The sequence below is a fragment of the Cygnus olor genome, chromosome 1, assembly GCF_009769625.2.
Source record: "Cygnus olor isolate bCygOlo1 chromosome 1, bCygOlo1.pri.v2, whole genome shotgun sequence".
NCBI classification, from domain to species: domain Eukaryota; kingdom Metazoa; phylum Chordata; class Aves; order Anseriformes; family Anatidae; genus Cygnus; species Cygnus olor.
In genome coordinates, this window is record NC_049169.1 from 45,303,414 (window position 1) to 45,324,530 (window position 21,117).

General features: G+C 38.6%; 1 protein-coding gene across 2 annotated transcripts in view; it reads left to right on the forward strand.

Annotated features, from left to right (window-relative positions):
* The window catches only part of NUP205 (nucleoporin 205), a 53,068-nt gene extending 33,341 nt beyond the window's left edge, over positions 1 to 19,727 (forward strand). For both annotated transcript variants that reach the window (XM_040556176.1, XM_040556171.1), the window contains exons 26-43: positions 701 to 858; positions 1,811 to 1,891; positions 2,594 to 2,785; positions 4,462 to 4,732; positions 5,159 to 5,257; positions 7,437 to 7,585; positions 8,306 to 8,497; positions 8,693 to 8,814; positions 10,246 to 10,384; positions 10,587 to 10,713; positions 11,511 to 11,587; positions 13,148 to 13,276; positions 13,815 to 13,941; positions 14,679 to 14,845; positions 15,465 to 15,588; positions 16,578 to 16,706; positions 17,452 to 17,525; positions 19,378 to 19,727. In XM_040556176.1, the coding sequence (XP_040412110.1) occupies positions 701 to 858; positions 1,811 to 1,891; positions 2,594 to 2,785; positions 4,462 to 4,732; positions 5,159 to 5,257; positions 7,437 to 7,585; positions 8,306 to 8,497; positions 8,693 to 8,814; positions 10,246 to 10,384; positions 10,587 to 10,713; positions 11,511 to 11,587; positions 13,148 to 13,276; positions 13,815 to 13,941; positions 14,679 to 14,845; positions 15,465 to 15,588; positions 16,578 to 16,706; positions 17,452 to 17,525; positions 19,378 to 19,530 (2,510 nt within the window). In that variant the 3' untranslated portion in view covers positions 19,531 to 19,727. The remainder of the gene's footprint in view (positions 1 to 700; positions 859 to 1,810; positions 1,892 to 2,593; positions 2,786 to 4,461; positions 4,733 to 5,158; positions 5,258 to 7,436; positions 7,586 to 8,305; positions 8,498 to 8,692; positions 8,815 to 10,245; positions 10,385 to 10,586; positions 10,714 to 11,510; positions 11,588 to 13,147; positions 13,277 to 13,814; positions 13,942 to 14,678; positions 14,846 to 15,464; positions 15,589 to 16,577; positions 16,707 to 17,451; positions 17,526 to 19,377) is intronic.
* Positions 19,728 to 21,117: the final 1,390 nt, after the last annotated feature.

The following is a 21,117-nucleotide window of genomic DNA, read 5'->3' on the forward strand; positions in this document are numbered from 1 at the left end:
TTTTCTGTTCCTGAATTGGGGGGCTGCTTCTAGAACGGACGCTGAAAAGTGAAATAATAGGCTTTCAAAACAGCAGCAGTACATGAAATAAATTTATTTAGCATGGAAAAAATGAGTTTCAGAACCTTGACATAGTTGGTTGGAGAGTGGAAAATATTGGACTTAAAAGGAAGGTAGAATATTCTGTATTTAAGTATCTGTGGAAGGGTGAAATGGGAGGTGGCAGTGTATAAATTCCCTGGGAACAGGAAGAACAGTGAGACTGTTGCTAAGATTGAACGTGTTTGTTTATTTGTGGCAAAGAATATAAATACCAAGCAACTGACCTTAGATTTCTTACTACGTATTTAAGTTTCACCAGAAGACTGCATGGTTCTCCTTGAAAACCAGCCTGTTTTTTAAGAGACGAAGTTTAGAATCTTGTAGTAGTAAGTTGGATTAAATGTATACATAAAAAGAGAATAACAGAAAACAACAGAGTTAAGAATTTAAGGTTCTAGAAAATGTTTTTAAGCACCTTCTAGAGATCACTTGTGTTTTCTGAAGATTTAATGTTCTCTTTTGAAACTTTACATGTTAAGATTTGAATTGTCAAAGGTAAGTAAGGCTCCTATTTGCAATCCTTTTTTAAATCTTTTTTCTTCTTTTTTATCTCCCTGTTATATTTCGGACTACAATCTGAATTGATTTACTTTTCCAGTACGCAGGAAGATCTTAAGTATTCTGGATTCGATTGACTTCAGCCAGGACATTCCAGAGCCTTTGCAACTGGATTTTTTTGACCGGACTCAGATTGAGCAAGTCATTGCTAATTGTGAACACAAGAATGCACGTGGGCAAGTGGTCTGCAACGTCAAGGTGCGCAGTAGTTCGTGTTCTCAAATTGTGTGTGCCATTTATATCTTGATAATCATTTAGTTTTTAAAATCAATCAGTGCGTTAATAAGACTTTGAAACACATAAAGAGTATACCTGTTTCAGATGTACATAATTTATGCAAACTGTTTGGGTTAATTTATTTTTTCTTCTGCATTGCACACACTGATTTTTCATTTGCACCTGACAGATGTGTTGGTTTAAGACACTTTGAGGAAATATTTTCTGTTTTAATGTTTTTCATATCTCAGAACACCCAAATGATGTTGCAGTAAATGACTTCTACCTTATTTCATTGTTCTGCAACAAAACTGTGTAGTTCAGCATATGTGTACACAATTATGTACATAATATGGTTGTGTACTGCAGTAGTTCTTAAAGGCTTCAGTTAACATAGCATCACATTGTGGTAAGTAATTGACAGGTATTTGATAAATAGTCCTGAAAAATTTGTGGTCCAAAAGACAGTGGACAAAGCAGGAGTGGAAAAGAATGGCAAAGTGATCTTGCTGGTGATAGGAAAACAACTATTCCATATTAGATACAGGCTATTCTGTATTACAAAATATGTTTTAGTCTTAAGAGGAGACAAACCCTTAATCCTGCACATAAAGGCTATAGTGGAGGTTGAAGAGAAGAAGGAGTGGTGATTTGTTAGAAGAACTGATGAAAGAACATAACAACTTTGGAACAGAAGGAAATGAAGGAGTGCAAAAAATGGGAAAGGCAGTAAGCAAGAAGAGGTTGGACAGCTCCTAAAAGTAGTTAGAGAATGAAATATGGAAGAAACCAAGAAAATAAATGAAACTTACTTGAATCTTCTTAGCCTTTTAGTTGCATCTGTTACTATGTAGCTGTCTCCTTTTAGAAGACAAATACATCTTTCTTCTGATTAAAGTTTTTTTTTTTTTTTTTAATCCCTTTTCAATTTCAGCATCTACACAGAGTTCTGGTTGCAGAAGTCAATGCCCTTCAAGGAATGGCAGCAATTGGTCAGAGACCTTTGCTTATGGAAGTAAGTATAGAAATTGCTGTTGTTGTTCTTGGTGGATTTCATAAACCATCAAGCAGTAAGCTTTACCATGAAAACTTGCAGATTTGAGTCCTGAAATTTGAGTTAGTAATTTCTTAAGGGGAAAAAAAAAGAAAGACATTAAAGTTTGATAAGAGAAACTACTTAACATACTGTTCTACATACAATAGCAGCCAAGTTCATCTTGCCTGTCTCTTGTAGGGGATGACAATTCATTTGTCCTTTCTTTTATACAGCTGTAGTTTCTGTGAACATGGAGGAGCTTAATGCTTAATTATTTTTTGAGATTCCTACCATCTTTTAGTTTTATTTGAAATTGGCTAAGTGGGTTTGAAAATCAAAAGATGAAGGAGAGGTGACATGCTAAAAATAAGGAAACACACAAACAGCCTTTTCACAGTTGTCTGCTTTGATTTTTAAAGTATATATGTATATATATATATATTTTTACTACACACTTGAGACATTCATGGTGAAAAGCCTTTGTGAAAAGCAGCTCAGAATTGTATTGGCGTATCTTGTTAAAATGATTAATGGCAGCTTGTTTCTGATAATCAGAAGACTTACCTATTTTTTTTTCCAAAGACTATTACTAATAGATTAAAACTTGTAATATTGAATCTGTTATTGTCATAAATCTCTTTTAGCATTTTATAACTCAATTCCTTTTTCATGGGTGTTCAGGAGATCAACACTATCCTGCAGTATGTAGTGGAGCGGAATAAGTTGCTACAGTGCCTCCATGCTAAGAGGCATGCTTTAGAGTCGTGGAGACAGCTGGTGGAAATTATACTCACTGCCTGCCCCCAGGATCTTATACAGGCTGAAGACAGACAACTGATTATCCGTGATCTGTTACAGGATGTGCATGACAAGGTAATGCTCTACTGGAAGCCAACCCTTTCTTTGAACTTTTTTGCTATGTCTTTTTATATGAAAGAGAAACTACTCTTCAAGTAGCATTTTTGACCGTAATCAAGAAAAAATTGTCTGCCTTTAGTATTATTTTCAGCTTTTTGATTGCTACTATGCTGAAGTTTGAATGTGCCATTGGGCAGAGGGGATACTCTGTATTTTTGCATAACTACTGTGAACTGCAAGCCATATATTCATGAATTTTGAAGACATCTTAGTGTAATCTGGTATGATGGTGGTCTGGAAAGGGTGGGTGAAAAGGTAACAGCCCATTTGATGAGGAACATAAAAGATGTCACTGAAGTGATGAAAGCAGCCAGTACCGCATTTGTTAATTTATTGCAATTAGATGACACTCTTTAAATCCTAACACTGCTTCTTTTGAAAAATTAAAGAAAGAGTTGAATGAAACATCAGAGTAGAAAAAGTAAAGATTTTAGAATTAGAAGGGCTTCTGGGAACATGAGCGTTTGCTTTGTCTTAAAATATTTAAAGTCTGCATCTTTTATCGCAGAAATAGAGTAATAATTTTTGAGACAGACTGGACAGTTATGACTGACTTAGCCATTCTCAAAGAAAATTTAATGAAAAATCCTCATATTGTTTAGTCAGCTGGGGAATAATTTCTTGTTATTGTTTTATTGTGAGAGGCATACTGTATTTAGTTTTGGTAGACAAGCTATGTTTTGAGGAATGTATATAAATGAAAATGTCATCTTTTTTTGAACAAAAAGTAACCTTTTAGGGTTTGTTGTTTTCATTAGTTTTTATGTAACTCTTTCAGGAAAATATTTTTTTAATAGAATGTGGGTCTCGTTTTTTATATGAACAAAATTAAAACATGGGAAACAAGGGAGGTCTTTACTGGTCAAAATAATTTCTTCAATTCCTAAAATCTTTACGGAGCACAAATTTCAGACTCTAATTTCCTGTAATACTTCAGCGGAGAATTTTGTTAATTTGAGAAAACAATTATCTTTATTTTTCTTTGAAAATAATTGATCTGCTGTATTAAACAACCACACTGCTTAAAAGGAAAGCTGCTTGAGTGTCAGCGATAAAGATACCAGGTTTATCTTTCAAAGGATGAAGTGAACTAAAGTGGCTTATGCTAACTTCCCATTAGTTTTTCTCCACGTTGTCTTAAATGCTTCTTTGATGCTCACTCTTCTGAGTTTCCTAAATTATATCTTCACATTTTTAACAGAAATAGTTTTCTTTAAATAGCTGAGTTCTTTAAAAGCAAAGAAGGTGTCAGTTGTTCTTTCTCTAATTTAAGTTTAAATATTTTACTAATAAACCAACTCAAACAACAGCACATTCCTTCCCGTTTCTTATCCAGATTTAATTATCATCTTGCCTGTGATTTGTGGAAATAAAAACCAGAAAGCTAATGGTCTTCTCGATTAAAACGTGTTCAACGTATTTTTTTCTGGATGTATTTCACCTGACACTACTGATTGTGATTTGTTTTAAATAGTGTTATATTAATGAATTCCTTTTGAATACATAAATGAAATAGCTGCGAGAGACTAAATTAATTGCTTTAATAGCTCATGAAATCAGACACTTGCCTACTTCTTTGTTTTCTTCTTTTGTTTGTTTGTGTCTTTTTTTTTTTTTTCTTCTATGTTAAGATCCTGGATGAGGATGCAGCTCAGGAGCTGATGCCAGTGGTGGCAGGGGCTGTGTTCACCCTGACAGCCCATCTGAGCCAGTCTGTGAAAACAGAGCAGAAACAGCCACTTTCAGTCCCAATGACGGGACAGTCCCAATATGTCTTGATGCTGGATGGTTCTTTTGCCTCATCACCTGGTTCTGAGAGCATATCGATAGGTTTTGCTTCCATTGGTGACTCCTCCCTTCACATCATCTTAAAAAAGCTGCTGGATTTCATTTTGAAAACAGGTGCGATATCCTTTGCCCTACGTTCATGGGAATTCTAACCACCAAGAGTACAAAGAAGGACTGAACTGCTCAAGTTTTTTTTATTACGGTCAATTAGGTAGATCTTCCATTATTACTATTGATATAAGTGATGCTACTAGCAAGAAAAAAATTAAGAAAAGCTTTTTTTTTTTGAAATCTGAACAAGCAGAAGAAAGATGTGTACATAACTTTAAAGGGAATTTCATATTTAAGTGTTTATAGCAGCATACACTTGCTGAATTTACTCATAAATATTATACAAAGTGTAGAACCCTAATTTATAAAATCTATTTGTTTTATTTCTGCCAGCACTGCCACAGAAAAATTAAATTAATTGTCAGTGGAAGATAGCGTTACGGAATTTGTATCTGTTTGGTTCTAATTATGACTGTTTCTTGTGAACAGGAGGTGGCTTCCAGAGAGTGAGGACACATCTTTACGGATCACTGCTTTATTATTTACAGATTGCCCAGAGACCAGATGAACCAGACACTTTAGAAGCCGGTATGGTCCAATTGTACTTTGGGAAAGAGCAGGAAAAAAAAATCTTAATAAACCCTAAACTATAGTTCATGCATGCTGAATTGTCTCCTGGAAGTAGATAGGTTATGTAGATAGAAAGCATCTTACTCCAAGATGGAGTTAGGAGGTGGGCAGGCTGAGGAGCATCAGGGAGTCAGAGAACGAGGTTGTCTGGTGGGGCAGAGCTCTGCCATCCGTGAGGCAGGTTCCTGAGCCAGCTGCAGCCACTGCACAAGAAACAAAGGTTCCCCTACCCCCTTGCTGCCAGACAGAGGTAAGGGATGTGAGAGACAGGGGGAAGTGGAAGCAGGTTCCTGTTTGGCGCAGCAGGCGAACCCCCATGCTGCATGCCTGACCTTCCCAGGCACCCCTACATAACAGGTATGAGGCTGTGGAGCTTGATGAGCAAGTAAATGACGATGTGGATAAAGGTCCATCCACAGTGGGGAAGTTGCCAAGGGCAAGTCAACCTATACCCCGCATCACAACAACCCCCACGAAGAAAAAAAGAAGGGTTATAGTCATAGGGGACTCCCTTCTGAAGAGAACGGAAAGCACATCTAGACCCGACTCATAGGGAAGTCTGCTGTGTCCCTGGGGCACAGATAAAAGATGTCACTTGTAGAATCATTCGCCTGGTATGCCCCTCTGATTACTACCCTTTATTGGTTTTTCAAGTTGGCAGTGATGAGGTGGCAAAGAGAAGCCAAAGAGCAATCAAAAGGGACTTCAGGGGACTTTAAGGGACTGCATGCTGGTGAGGCCCTTCAGTCTGCCCCATGTGGGGCTGAGTTGAATATAAGGCATCTGATGTGTTCCTATACATACACACACAGCATGAGAAATAAGCATTTCAGCTCCCTGAAATGCTTGTATACTAATGCACGTAGCATGGGAAACAAGCAGCAGGAGTTGGAAGCCAGGGTGCAATTAGAAAGCTATGATCTAATTCCTATCACGGAAATGTGGTGGGACAAGTCACACAGCTGGAACATTGGAACAGAGGGCTACAGGCTTTACAGGAGAGACAGGAAGGGAAAGAAGGGTGGGGGTGTTGCCCTCTGTGTTAAGAACTGGATAGATTATGAGAAATTCCCTCTAACAAACAGCCAAGAGCAGGTAGAGAACCTGTGGGTAAAAATTAAGGACCGGATCAACAAAGGACATTTTGTGGTTGGGGTCTACTACAGACCGCTCGATCAAGAGGAGCCTGTTGGTGAGGCCTTCTTGCTCCAGCTACAGGAAGCATCGCGCTCACAGGCTCTCATCCTCCTGGGGGATTTCAACCACCTGGCTGTTTGCTGGGAAAGCCGTGTGGCAGGAAGTAAGCAATCCAGGAAACTCCTGGAGTCCATTTAAGACAACTTCCTTGTCCAGGTGTTAGACAAACCAACCAAAGGAGAAGTGTTATTGGACCTGGTGCTCACCAACGCAGGACCCCAAAGATTATTTGATATTCCTTCTGTTCCTTTAGTTAAAGACCCCAGGGGAAAACAAACAAAACCATAAAACAAAGCCAAAAAGAGTCAACAAAAAAATAAATGTGTTTTTCAAGCCAGTTGGATTTGTTAATGGCTTGAATACTTTACTTACCAACATTTATAATCATTATTTCATCTTAGAGTTTGGATGAGGCTGGAACAACAACCTTGGGTTTGGTAACTATGCATGAAGACTTCTGCTGCTTATTACTTGGTCAGCTTTTTGAGCTATGGTAGTGAAAATAGGTATGGAATTGTTATGACCTTTCAGTATTTTATTGCTGACTTTGAAATCAGGACTTTTCTACTTACCTCGTTTACTTCCCTTCAAACCAAGTGTTTTGGTCCCAGTGAAAGTTCTTAGGCTTAATAGATGTTCTAAGTTACGTGTATTGAATCTTAGAATAGTTTTAGGCAGGTTATTTACAAGTGTGGCATAAGTATACAGGCACATATTTTTTTTAGTTCTGTCTGGTGTGTGTGTGTGATATTTAGAAAAAAATGGATTTGTAGGAAAACATCTGCACTTCAGTCAAACACCCTTGTCCCTTGTTTATGGTATTTCTGTTGCAAGATAAAGAATGCCCTGAAGGATATAGCCTCAGCTGTACTATAGCTAAGCTAGTGCTAAGCTGCCCGTCTTTCCATTTTTCCTTTTTTGTTATACTTGTTTTTTACAGCTAAAAAAACAATGTGGGAACGTCTGACAGCTCCTGAAGATGTGTTTAGTAAATTGCAACGAGAAAACATGGCAATTATTGAGAGTTACGGGGCAGCTCTTATGGAAGTCGTCTGTCGTGATGCTTGTGATGGTCATGAGATAGGCCGGGTAAATAAATTATTCCTCTGCAATCACTGTTTTGTTTGCTTTAAAGAACATTTTACTACTGTGCGGAGAAGGAAAATTTCATGAGGTAGAACTAGAAAACATTCTCTGTAGATACTTGCTCTCTGTCACATTTCTGTCCTACCACTGATTCTTCAAGTTGTTAAAAGTAGGTACGTACATGCATATTAATTATTTTCTCAAACAGGTTTGTGTCCCTTTGTTTAACAATAAAGGTAACAAGCACTGCTGCAAAAGATTGTAGGCATAAACTGCTGTGACTTTTATATGTTATCTTTAAATCATGTACTTACCTGTTTATTTTCTCACTTGGGGAAAGTTTGGTAACTTGAGAAAGAAATATTGAGAAAGAAATATTTTCTGACAGGAATCTAGTCAAAGTGCAAAATAGTTTTACTTAGTAATTCTGCTTCTAGCAATACTTCATTAAAAATATTGTGGCATAGTTAGCAAACAGCATCTGTAATATTTTGTTAGAGGATAAGTAATAGAGGAAAGGCAATTGGCTTGTTCTACGCTAAAATGTCAAGAAATCTTAAAATATTTTCCACATAAGGGGTTATGCTTGTAGTGCAGAAATGCACTCTGCTTTTAAGAAACTGTTAGAAGCAACTCCCTAGCATTTACTATTTTTAGGTATTTGTTAGTAATCTCATTAGTCTCATAGATTTAATTGTTTTTTTTCTCTTTTTTCCATCCTAGATGTTGGCATTGGCTTTGCTTGATCGTATTGTTTCAGTAGACAAGCAGCAGCAGTGGCTATTGTATCTCTCCAATAGTGGCTACCTGAAGGTGCTTGTGGATAGCCTAGCAGATGATGATGTGACTCTTCAGAGCTTACTCACACCTCAGCCCCCTCTGCTTAAAGCGCTGTACACCTATGAGTCCAAAATGGTAAGAGCACTTAAGGAACAATTTTGTGTTGTTTTTAAATAAAAGTTGCTTGTCTGTACTTTACATTGATTGTACTCAGAGATACTGTACTAAAATAATAGTATTTGAAATGGTGCTAAAATAGAGACATAATTTTAATAAGTGTCATTGTTCATCTCCAATTGTAAGTACTTATGTTTTTCCTTTGTTCTCTAGGCATTCCTCACCAGAGTAGCTAAAAGTCAGCAAGGGGCTTTAGAACTGTTGAGGTCTGGTGTGATTGTGAGGCTGGCACAGTGTCAAATATATGACATGCGACCTGAAACAGACCATCAAGGGTAAGTGTTGGTTCCCTGGCTGATTTTGAAACTGTAATACAGTCCTGGGAGAATGTGACATCTTTTTATAGCTATAAGCCTTTTGAGTAAATATTTGTGGGTGTATTTTTTGTGTGTGTTTAGTTTAAAACTTTAAACCTGTTTTATTGAGAGGAAAATTCCAAATAACTGGGTGTCCAGTTGCTTATACTATGTAAAGTCCTATTTGTTTGATTACTTATATAGGAATGGTCCATGTGTTGTTAATAAATTTTTTATTAATTTAGACTGTAATGTTTGAAAAACAGTCCACTATACCTGTTTTGGGGAATTTGTAATTGATTGCTGAACAAAAGGTACAAAGTTCATCCTCCCCTGAGGTGCACTAGCAGTAGAGTAGTGAAGTAAATGTAATTTCATGTTTAAAAAAACATTACAGTTATGTATTGCTTGACAAGTTTCTTGGCGTGTTGCTATATTGTTGATTATTGCGAGATGACTTAGAGATCTCAGAGAAGAAAGTCGCGTATTTAGGGGAAATCACCGTGGTTGATTTCAAACCTCAGTCTTTGCTTTTCATTTACAGTTCTTAGTGACACAGTGTTGGTTCAAACACTTTGGAAACAAGTAAGACTTAGACAAGTAAGCAAGTTTGCCACTGACACCAGGCTGTGTGGTGCAGTTGACACACTGGAGGGAAGGGATGCCATCCAGAGGGACCTGGGTAGCCTTCAGAGGTGGGCCCATGGGAGTCTCATGAAGTTTAACAAGGCCAAGTGCAAGGTCCTGCACCTGGGTTGGGTCAATCCCAAGCACAAATACAGGCTGGGTGGAGAACGGATTGAGAGCAGCCCTGAGGAGAAGGACTTGGGCGTGTTGGTTGATGAGAAACTAAATATAAGTCAGCAACGTGTGTTTGCAGCCCAGAAAGCCAACTGGGGATCTTGGGCTGCATCAAAAGAAGTGTGGCCAGCAGGTCAAGGAAGGTGATTTTTCCTCTCTATTCTTCTCTCATGAGAAGAACTCTCACCTGGAGTGCTGCGTTCAGCTCTGAGGTCCCCAACATAAGAAGGACATGGACCTGTGAGAGTGAGTCCAGAGGAGGGCCCTGACGATGATCGGAGGGCTGGAGCAGCACTCCTGTGAAGAAGGGCTGTTCAGCCTGCAGAAGAGGAGGCTCTGGAGAGACTTTCGTAGCAGCCTTCCAGTATCTAAAGGGGGCCTACAGGAAAGCAGGGCAGAGGCTCTTTGTCAGGGAGTGTCAGTAGCTGTGTGTCAAAAATATGTTGATTTTCCGATATAAACTTAGTTCAACTACAAGGCTATTATTGAAATATGAATGTTTGCAGATTCTTGAGGGTAGTTTTAAGTCAAGGCTCTGCTTCACTAGTGGGCCTTACTTCTCTTTATCTTTTTTTCTTTACTTTTTTTCCCCCCACTAAACCTCTTAAGCATGTATGGAATGAGAGATCCCCCAGTCTTCATTCCTGCTCCAGTGGAACGCTATCGCCAGATTCTTCTCCCAGCCCTTCAGCTGTGTCAAGTGATCCTCACATCCAGCATGGCACAACACCTACAAGCAGCAGGACAGGTAAGTTCCAAAAGATGCTAGTTACTGCTTACTCAATCAAATTGTATGTTGTCCTGCTTTGGAAGTAAGCTTTTCTAAAACAACATTTTCACTGGTATGGGAGATCACTCTAAAATTCTCACAGGAGTAAAAGCATTGCGTCCTCTTTGCCTGACGCTAAATTTTGAGACAATCATATTTCTCTTTTCTTCTTGTGGTACAGGTTTTGCAGTTTCTCATTGCCCATTCAGATACTATTCAGGCAATCCTGAGGTGTCAAGATGTTAGCGTTGGATCTCTGCAGGAGCTGGCCTTCCTGACAGGAATAATCAGCAAGGCAGCTTTGCCTGGTAGGAACTGTGGATTTGAAGTCTGTTACCTACATCTGCATGAATCTCACTTTGTTTTCTATGAAGCAATAGCAAGACATATCAGGGAATACGTACAACACACAGAATTCTCTGGAGATGTTCAGCTCTTGAAAAAATAGGGAAATGTTAAACTATTGTTCTTGAAGTAAGTATGGTGGATTTGCAGTGGACACGGTGTCCAGCTTAATGTGCATTTGACTTCCCATTTTCTTTTCATTATGCCAACTGGCAGTAAGTACTTTTTGTCTTTCGGACCATTTGCAAATAGAAGTGTTCAAAGTGCATGTGGTATCCTCAAAAAGAACTTTCATTCGGAAATTCGGAATTCGAAAATTCCACAACTGAGAAAATGAAGACAGAAATCTTTTGTGTACCCATATATTTGTTATTGTTTTCTACATTTGTATTTATTTTAAAAAGAAAACTTCCAAGAAAAAGCGCTGTGGAGCACATTCAGGAGGAATGTCTGATTACAGTAGGATGGAGCGCAGAGTTGTAGGTTGAGGCCAAATGTTCATTTGCTTACAGTATAACAGCTGCAATTTTCATGCTAGCCTTCCTCCCCCCCATCTTTTTTTTAATTAGTTAGCAGAACAGTAAGCTACATAGCATGCATACTAGCTGCATTCATATCTGAATATCTTCCTCAAAGAATGAGAAAAATTTGTTTCGCTGATTTTTTTTCTGACCAATGCTTATATTTAAATGTATATACTGCATAAATCTTTTTTTTACCTTTAAAAAAAAAAACAGTTAATGTCTGTATCTTTTATCAGGAGTGCTAAATGAGCTGGATGTTGATATTAATGAAGGGACGCAGATGGAGCTACAAGGACATATAGGTCGATTTCAGGTAATAAAGTTACCTGCTTAACACTTGTCCTTTTGGAATTGTGAGTGTAGATTAGAATTGCTTCCTGGTTTTGTGCTCTGACTAATAGCAGTTATGAAACGGATGTTTTCCAGCATTAAGAAAAATGTGCAGTGCCTTTTATTAGTAGTAGTTTTGTGGTTAGTTTTGTTGTTGTTTTTTGCCATTGGATTTTGTTCTGTGTTTGCTGTTGTTTTGAAACAAGTAGAAAAGACACCATTTGGCAACATAAGAGTTAGGTCAGAGACTTCGTTTCCCTCCCTGGTTTAGGATTCACCTTATGTGGAGGAGAGCAGTTAGAACTCAACACCATAGTATGTGAACATAATGCAGAATATTGTTACAACTTTTGCCCCAAGCATGTCTCCAGTTCAACAGTGTTGAGCATCGAACTAGTTAGATGTTAGTAGCATCTAGCATGCTAATATTTTATTTATTTGCTTCCCTTTTAAGAATAACCCTGTCTTAGAAACCAGAAATAAAACCAGGATAGAGTAAGTCCTATTCAAAAGCTGTAACTGCAAATCTTTTTACAGGTCATCATTCAGCAGTGTTTTTGAAGCTTTGCTGTCCATGTCAGCAAGGATGTTTGTAAAGAAGTGTTTATTTGAAAACTGTCTGTAGACAGAGCTGTCCTATCAGATATTTCTGGTTGCCAAGAGAAGGATGTGTTCTCTGGGCACTTTGATAGTAACTACTAGATCGACCAGCCTAAAGCAAAGTAGCAAGCTGTAAGTGATTGCTGGAATGCTGGGGTAGTTGTTTTTCTGCTGTGTTATGTCAGCAAGAAATTCCCATGGCAAACACTAGAAAGGTTTCTTGTTGTAAGGAGTTTAAATTAGTTAATTTGAAAACAGCCGTTCTGAGCAAAACTGTACAAATCCAGTCATCTGTTCCTGTAAGTTCTGTCTTTGGTATGTCATGTTATTTTCATCAAGTAATTAAAGAATTCAAGTGTTTTACTTTTTTCTAAAAGTAATTACCAATAAATCTTTAATCTTCGGTATCTTCTTTAGCATTCCAAATAAAACTGACTTCCAGTCTGAGGCACTTTGATGATTTTAACAGCCATATGTAAACTAAAAGGAGATTTATAGATTGTTGCTCTATTCTATGAAACTATTCAATTGTTTTTCTGCCCTCTACTTCTATGCAACTCATTATCTTCAGATTTTGTTTTGATTTATAGTTGAAGGTTTTTTAAATGGGTATAGGTAAACCTAAACTGACATTGATACTATTCAATATAACAGTCCTAAAAAGATGTAAGACATCATTGTGAACTTCTAAATCGAATTCATTTCTCAAGGAACTGTTTTAGGGTGCCATTAACTTTTAAATTAAGTAAAGGTGAATTAAAGCATTGTGTTTTTAAAGATACAAATGTAGCTTTTAAAGTTCTAAAATTTTTATGTGAACTGCTGTCTTTGTTTTGTATGTTAAGGGATATGTATGTATCATTCTTCAGCTTTTAAAAGAGTCAAGGATCATGCACTTCCTTCGCTAAGGTTCTAATTAAAAAAAGTTTGTTTCTCATGGCAGCGCCAGTGCTTAGGACTTCTAAGTCGGTTTGGTGGTTCAGACAAACTGCGTCAGTTTAAACTGCAAGACGATAACTCAGAAGGAGACAGAGTGAACAAGAGGGATGAAATTGAGTTGGCCATGCAGCAGGTGAGGACAGAAGAAGCTGTGAGAGCCTTCAGTCTCAAACTGTGAAATTTTACCTGTTGTACAGATTTTTTTAGTTGAGGTACTTTCACATGATTTTGACTAGTGGTAATGTTCTACACTGCCTTTAGTTTGGTATAGGATCCCATGTTTTGTTTATATTCAAAATAAACATTGAAAGTTTGGTTATTTAAATTTGCATTAGCAACCATTATTGTTTTAGACACAAAGTCTGTGAAGTTCAAAACTTTAAATTGATCGGTAATTTTCAAAATAAGGGCTGGATACAGAGGGCAATAGAGCAATGGGGAACACTAAATGGAAAATGCACAAGAAGAGTTAAAAATGACCAGAAATTGCAACTAGTAGGTTTGGGAAAGAGGTGAGGTTGCAAATCCTGGGCTTGAAATAGAAGTGAGGCTGTAACTGATCAGAAAAAAGAATCGTCACGTTCAAGTGAGTAGAGAGAAAGCAAAATGTTGTTAATTGACATTTATACATGTAGTAACTTGCATGCTGTCTTTTTTTCTTTTTTTTTCAGATCTGTGCAAATGTGATGGAGTACTGTGAGTCAATTATGTTGCAAAGTGCCCCCAGTTTTCAGCACACTGTTTGTCTGTTCACTCCTAGCCTGTCAGAGACAACCAACCGAGATGGGCCTCGTCAAGGTGAGATTTTAGCATGCTGTTTTTTGAGATTGAATAGCGACATCTGGGCTAGCATGAAATTACCTACCAGAGGCTGTAGTTTATCTTACACTTTAAGTCTCTTTATGCCAATGCTGTAGCTGCTCATTTTCTTATACTGTAATAAATGCATGTATGGCCTTGCACTCCACCAAATAAGGGAACTAATACAAGTTAAAACAAAAGTGACCAAAACTGCCTTTTAAACTGATTCACCTTGCAGCCTTAGAAACACATATATCAGTAAAATAATGTGTATGTAAATAAATAGTATAAGAGGGGGAAGGTAAGGATTTAAATTTTTTTTTCAGCAGCTGTGCTAGATTAAGTTAGGTGGAACTAGGACGTTATTGATGACATGTAAGGTGCATTTTGATGCTGACTGGAACTCTTCATTATGGCACGTGGCAACAGGTTGTGGTGTGCTATTATGTAGCTGAGTGGTTAAAAAATTTACATAGTATGTCTTCTGGTCTAGGTAAAGTTTCATGTGTTACACTCAGTACTTACTGTACTGACTGTCTTCTAGTACTGCAGACACAGAACTTTTTGCCTAGACTTTAATTTGTGTAAATTCTAAAACAGAAATAAAATGTAAACTTGCAAGTGCATGTTTTTCATGTCTTTCACTACTTTATTGACAGAGAAGATACCTTATTGATTTCTTGATTTTTTTCGTCATTTAATTTGATTTTTGTAACTTGGTCATATTTTTCTAGATGCACAAGCTCCAGTGGTTCCGTACTGGCGCTTGCCTGGTCTGGGCATTATTGTCTACCTACTGAAACAGAGCACTAATGATTTCTTCAGTTATTATGATAGTCATCGTCAGAGTGTTAACAAACTGCAAAATGTGGAGCAACTCCCACCAGATGAAATAAAAGAGGTAACAGTTCTGCTAACTCTGTAGTCTGTGTGTTTGCTCGTAACAGATATAGCTCAGGGACTCAGAAGCATCTTGGGCAAGTAAATAGTTCCAGTTCTCTTGCATGATCTTTCCTACTGTTGATAGGAGGGTCCATAGGATGGGCAGCATAAAATTTGGGGGAGAATATTGGGCTTAGCTCTGTAAAAGTAGCGCATGTTTTTTCATTATACTGGAAGAACATTGCTAACGCTTTGGGATTGCTCATCATGTATCCTTCTTGAACAAATAGATGTAACTTGTGTTGTGTTGAGTAGCTCTAACTTTTGCATCAGTTCTTGTTGAGATGACTGGGTTACAGAGAGAATGGGGATTTTATATAGAAGAGAAATCACTGTCACTATCACAGTGAACTAATAAACTGACTGATAACCCAAATGATCATTTTTCTTGATACAAAAGTTGCTTGGGGATACGTTTAGTTTATTCATTTTTTTGGTAACCAAGGCTATACGAGTTAAAAATAGAGACCACAGTTCTGAAGAAATAGTAGCTGACATTTGACAAATAATTTTATTTGCTTATTTCTTTTATTATTCTGCTCTGACTTGCTACCTTGTTTTTCCTCTTCTTGTTACAGCTGTGTCAGTCAGTTATGCCAGCTGGGGTTGACAAAATCTCCACTGCCCAAAAATACGTTTTGGCAAGGCGACGCCTAGTGAAGCTAATAAACAACCGAGCCAAACTACTTTCTCTCTGTTCTTGTATCCTTTTAAAACTGAAATGGCCCTAAAGATGCTGTTCCAGAAATGCGGAGAAATAGGAACAGATTCTTTTTACTGAGAGTTTTGACCACTTTGAACACATTATTAGGCAAAAGGGAAATTTGAAATTCTGAAACTTAAAATAGTAAGAGTGTATTGTTCTGCTACTGTCAGGCTGTAAGTATTTTTAAATTAGTACTCTGACTGGAAGATGAGGTTAGTGATAATTCCCATCATGGAGACCCCGCTAGGGTGTTCTTCAATATTATGATAAAGCACAGCTCTTAAATATTATTACAATATTGTATTGCTAATATTATTACAGCCCAGCTCTTAAATTTAGTATCCAGAACCACTAAATATGTACACATATGTACAGGTGCAGTGGCAAAAGTGCTTTGAAAAATAATTGAGATGTGTGTCTGAGCAAGTGGAGTTCCCAACATTATAGTGAGCTGTGCATAAGCCTTTTCTCATAAACACCAGCAATTCTATGGAAATAACTAATCACACACAAAATAATTGTCTGCAGAGGATTGGAATTTTCCTCTGAAACCTAGCTTAGGAAAGATGTGCTCTTGCAGGAGCACCCGTTGTAGCTTAAGATATTACTGCCACCTCCAGCTTTACAACCTCAGCTCTAAATTCGCTATTTCTGCAACTGAACTACCATTACAAATCACTTGAGCACTGATAGTCTGCTCTGGTGCAGAGTGCTGGTTTAAAGCCTCTCCAGGTTGAGCACAGCAGTCATTAACCTAACCAGTCACTAACCTAGCCAGTACTGCACAGAAGCAGGTAAGGAGAGAGCCTGTGGTCCGTTACCAGGCCACAGTAGTGGGGGTTGAACCTGCTGTTGGAGGAAGTTACAGATGGTTGAGATAACATCTTCAACTGCTTCAAAGTGATTGTGTGAATACACTTATATAGTGAATGTACTATCTAAAGCCAACATATTTAAACTCCTTCACTTAGATGTGTGTCTACAGATATTATAGAAACCTGTCTCTTCATTCTTTGGCGTCACCTGGAACACTATCTACTGAACTGCATACCCACTGACTCCCAAGACCCACTGCTGTCTTCCAGGACATCATTTAAGAGAGGAAGACTGCAAGGTAAAATTTCTGAAATGTTGAGGTGTCTCTGAGTAACTCTGATGATTAAATTTAAAACTGATTTCGTTATATTAATATCTTATATCTATTATTAATATCTTCTATCTATTAATATCTTGCCATTTGTATTTAATGAAGAGATTTTGTGTGGTTTTGGACTTACGTTTCTTTTTTCCTCTGGAGAATTGACAATACAAATATTGTTGAGTCACAGGCTTTTGTGTTTTGTCTATTACGCATATCTCCAAATAGAAGTATTTTTTATTTATTTCTGTTAAAAAAAGTAAAGTTCAAATAATATAATCAGATCGTGGTCCAAAACAATGCATATGAAAATGTTGTAATATAATAATCTAAGATTAAATTAAAAATTAAAATGAAGACTGATGTTTTTGGAAATATTTTTAGAGTCGTAGGCACTATTGATTCACCAGAAAAATTTAAGTGTGTTGAATTCTGGTATTAAAAAAAAAAAAAAGGAATGGAACTAAGTCAGAAAGAGAAGTGATCTGGGGAGTCTGGGGAGGAGCTTTTTGCAAAGTGCCATGATGTGTGCTCAAAATTATTAATGACTGTTCAATGATTTAGGAAAAATACGTTAAGTACAAAAAATACTTTAATTTCTAATATACAAATTTGGTGACCAATTTTGAGTATTGCATTTTAAAATAATTTTATAATGATGTGGAAAAAATATGTTGTTGAGTGGCCAACATAATTTTAACTTCTTGTTTTCCATCACTAGATTCCTTTGGTTCAGAGCCCAACTTGGATTTCAGCAGTGGCCTGAATCGAGTGAGCCAGCATGATATAGATCAGGTGAGATTTAACAGTCTGCCGAGAAGTACAGGGTGCAAGTGATTGCCATACAGCTATTGAGAGCAGTCTGATCATAATTTTCCCATCTCTACCTCTGGTAACTGTGGTGGTTTTACCCAGCTGGGCAGCCGAGCTCCACCACAACTGCTCTCTCACTCCCCCTCCTCAAAGGAAAAGGGGGAGAAAACAGAATGAAAAGGGCTCAAGGGTTGAGATAAGGGCAGGGCGATATCTCAACAATTACTGTGACGGGAAAAATAGACTTAGTGTAGGGAGATTAGAAAAATACATTGCCTATTAGTAACAACCTAGAGAAGTGAGAAACGAGGAAAACAAACTAAAAACACCTTCCCACCATTCACCCTCTTCCACCTTCTCCCGGCGAGTGGCACAGGGGAACTGGGAATGGGGGCTGTGGCCAGTCCCTGACGCTTCATCTCCACCGCTCCTTCACGGTCCCTCTCTGCCCCTGCTCCACGAGGGGTCCCTCCCACGGGATGCCGTCCTTCCCGAACTGAGCCTGCGGGGGCTGCCCACAGGCAGCAGCTCTTCAAGAACTGCTCCCACGTGGCTCCATACCACGGGGTCCATCCATCCCCCAGGAGCAAACTGCTCCAGCACGGGTCCGCCACGGGCGGCAGCTCCCCCCAGACCCCCTGCTCCTGCGTGGGCTCCTCTCCACGGGCTGCAGCTCCGGCCTGGGGCCTGCTCCTGCGGGGGCTCTCCATGGGCCGCAGCCTCCTCCAGGCCACATCCACCTGCTCTGCTGGGGGCTCCTCCACGGGCTGCAGCGTGGAGATCTGCTCCTTGTGGGACCCATGGGCTGCAGGGGGACAGCCTGCTCCACCAGGGGCCTCTCCACAGGCCGATGGGGAACTGCTGCTGCCTGCCTGGAGCACCTCCTGCCCTCCTGCTGCAATGTCCCTGGGGTCTGCGGGGCTGGTTCTCACTCCTCTCCCCCAGCTGCTGTTGTGCTGCAGGGGTTTTTCCCTTTCTTAAATGGGCTCTCACAAAGGCACAAACAACATCACTTATTGGCTTGGCTGTCTGCCAGTGGTGGGTCCCTCTGGAACCAGCTGGAACTGGCCCTTACCTAACATGGGGCAGCTTTTGGATTCTTCTCACAGAGGCCACCCCTGCAGCCCCCTGCTACCAAAACTTTGCCGCATAAACCCACTACATTAGCATCAGCAGTAAATAACTTAATTTAAAACTAATGAAGTGTTGCAAAAATTTTTAGAAAGTATTATGAAGCAGGTAGCAGCTGCATTGCTGAACACACATTTTCAAGTCTTAATATACAAAATTAAATGAAAAATGAGCTAGATAGACTATTAGGAAGAAAATTAATCATTCTTTTCCTTTTATAAACCAGTCAAATGGTATGTATTTTTTTAATAATAGCTCACTGAAAACATAAGTTATCCTTGAAAGATTTGCAACGTGAGGGCAGGATTCCTGATTTTCTGTGAATCTATAACTGTTGGGAGCAACAGGTTGACAGCAGCTAGGCCGTAGAGTAATGAGATTGAAAAGGGTAACAGAAACTGAGCAGACTATAAAATACGAATGCTAACACAGAAGTGATTTCTACTTACACAGCAATTTAATAGTTTGTGTTAATTGGATGCAGAAGTGGCAGGAAAAAAAAAGTTCTTTTTTATTAATAAATCCCATTGACATTTCTCCTGGTGTTTGTGCACAGAAAAGCTATGCTCAGACATTTCAAAACCCTTACTTTTGAAAGGGTTTTAGAGAATAAAGCATTGTAAAAGGGTTGACAGACAATGGATAAGTGGATGTTTTAGAGAAGATTTTGTATTGTTTACTGCAACAAATCTCTGTTTCTCAGCTTCAGATAGAAGCCACAAACAGCTTTGGTGAATCTCTGCAGAAGAAGCTTCTGGACATCGAGGGGTTATATTCTAAGGTTCGGTCACGCTACACCTTTATTCAAGCTCTTGTTAGACGCATCCGTGGTCTCCTAAGGATATCAAGGACTTAAAAGACTGATAAAGGATGCTTGTGCCTTGAAGCAGTGCACTTGGACGGGCCTTCTGGATCATCATATTTTATAGATCATACATTTTCTAAATAATGTCAGAAAAAATGTTACCTTTTTTATTATCTCTTTGGATAAGTTTTGTGCATTCTTTCCTACTGCTCCCAACTTGAACGGAAAAATAAAGAATTGTTTTTAAGTGAGTTATGATTAATGTAAAAATTCAAGCAAGAAAGATTTCAAATGGAGGACATAAAGGAAGCAAAAAGTTGTTCTGCAATTGTGATGATACTACACTTGTGGATGCTGTTAGAGAAAATGAAAAGATCTGTGTCTGTTTATGCTGTTCTTGCTTCACACACATTTAATGAAAGAGAGATTTCAAGTGTCAGCACTTGCAGACTGTGATCACACCCTTTGGTATGGATTCTCTATGAAAGGAGATCATTTTTGCACAGTAAACTGCTTGTTTCTGCTCCCCATTGCCCTGCCTTTTTTAAGCTAACAGGAATACAAGCTTCCTCTCTTTAGACAATTCTAGATATGAGGTAGAAGTAAAAAACAAACAAACAAAAACACACAGGGAAAGGCATGGAAGGTGACTGCCTTACGTTTCGTTCTTTACAGCTTAGAGGACTAAAGACTTCTATGCTGTTTCTGCTGAAACAGGAGTATAAAGACAGAATACAAGGTATGAAGAGGGAGCCAACATGCTCGAGTGGTAGATTGGTTCTGTAGTTACCGATTATTCTCATGGGAGGTTTTTGTATCATTGTTTCTTACGTAAAAAAAGGGTAGTGTAACCTCTGATTTCTGATGTAAGATCCGTGGGATTTCTCTTATTGCACTGTCTGAACTTAGAGCCCAGTTCTCCATGTGTGCCTTGTGAATTGTCTCTCCCGAGTTTCCGTTATGTAGTGTTTCACATTCTTAAGGATGTTGTACTTCACATAATTGGTTTGTGCAGATGAATTTTGCCATCTTTTAAGCAGGGGTAATTATAGCCCTGCTATCAGCTGATGGTTATTCGCTGTTCTTTAGGAATAGCTAGTTATTAACGGTTTACACAGTTGGATTTTTTCTGTTGATTGGCAACAGTTTTTTTTTTTTGTTGTTTGTTTTTCTACCATCTTAGTGAAAGTCAGGAAGCAATGTATTTAATAAGCAACTCCGTACAAGGACATAATTTTGGAATTCTCCTGTCTCGGGAATTTACTAGATTTCAGAAAATGCCGTTCTGATAACTGACTGATATTTGTGTGGGATTTCTGCCTAGACAGATGTCAGTATTTACTTCTTGCAAATCATTCCTGAACATGTGGACCTCTGCGTGTTCCAGATGTTTCAACAGCCCAGCAGCATGAACAGGAAGGGAAGTGCTGTAACACCTCACAGAGTACCGTGACACTGTATTTTATGATTGGTAACGCTTTTACCACACTACTAAGCTGTGCTAGTTTCTGTCCTTCGATGGTGACTCCAGTAGCCACTGCTCTTGGGAAGAGCAAACCTGAGGATGCTTTGACTGCTTATTTGGCCACGTCAGCTGTTGATGATGCAATGATCTCAGTCCTGATACACCTACCGTAG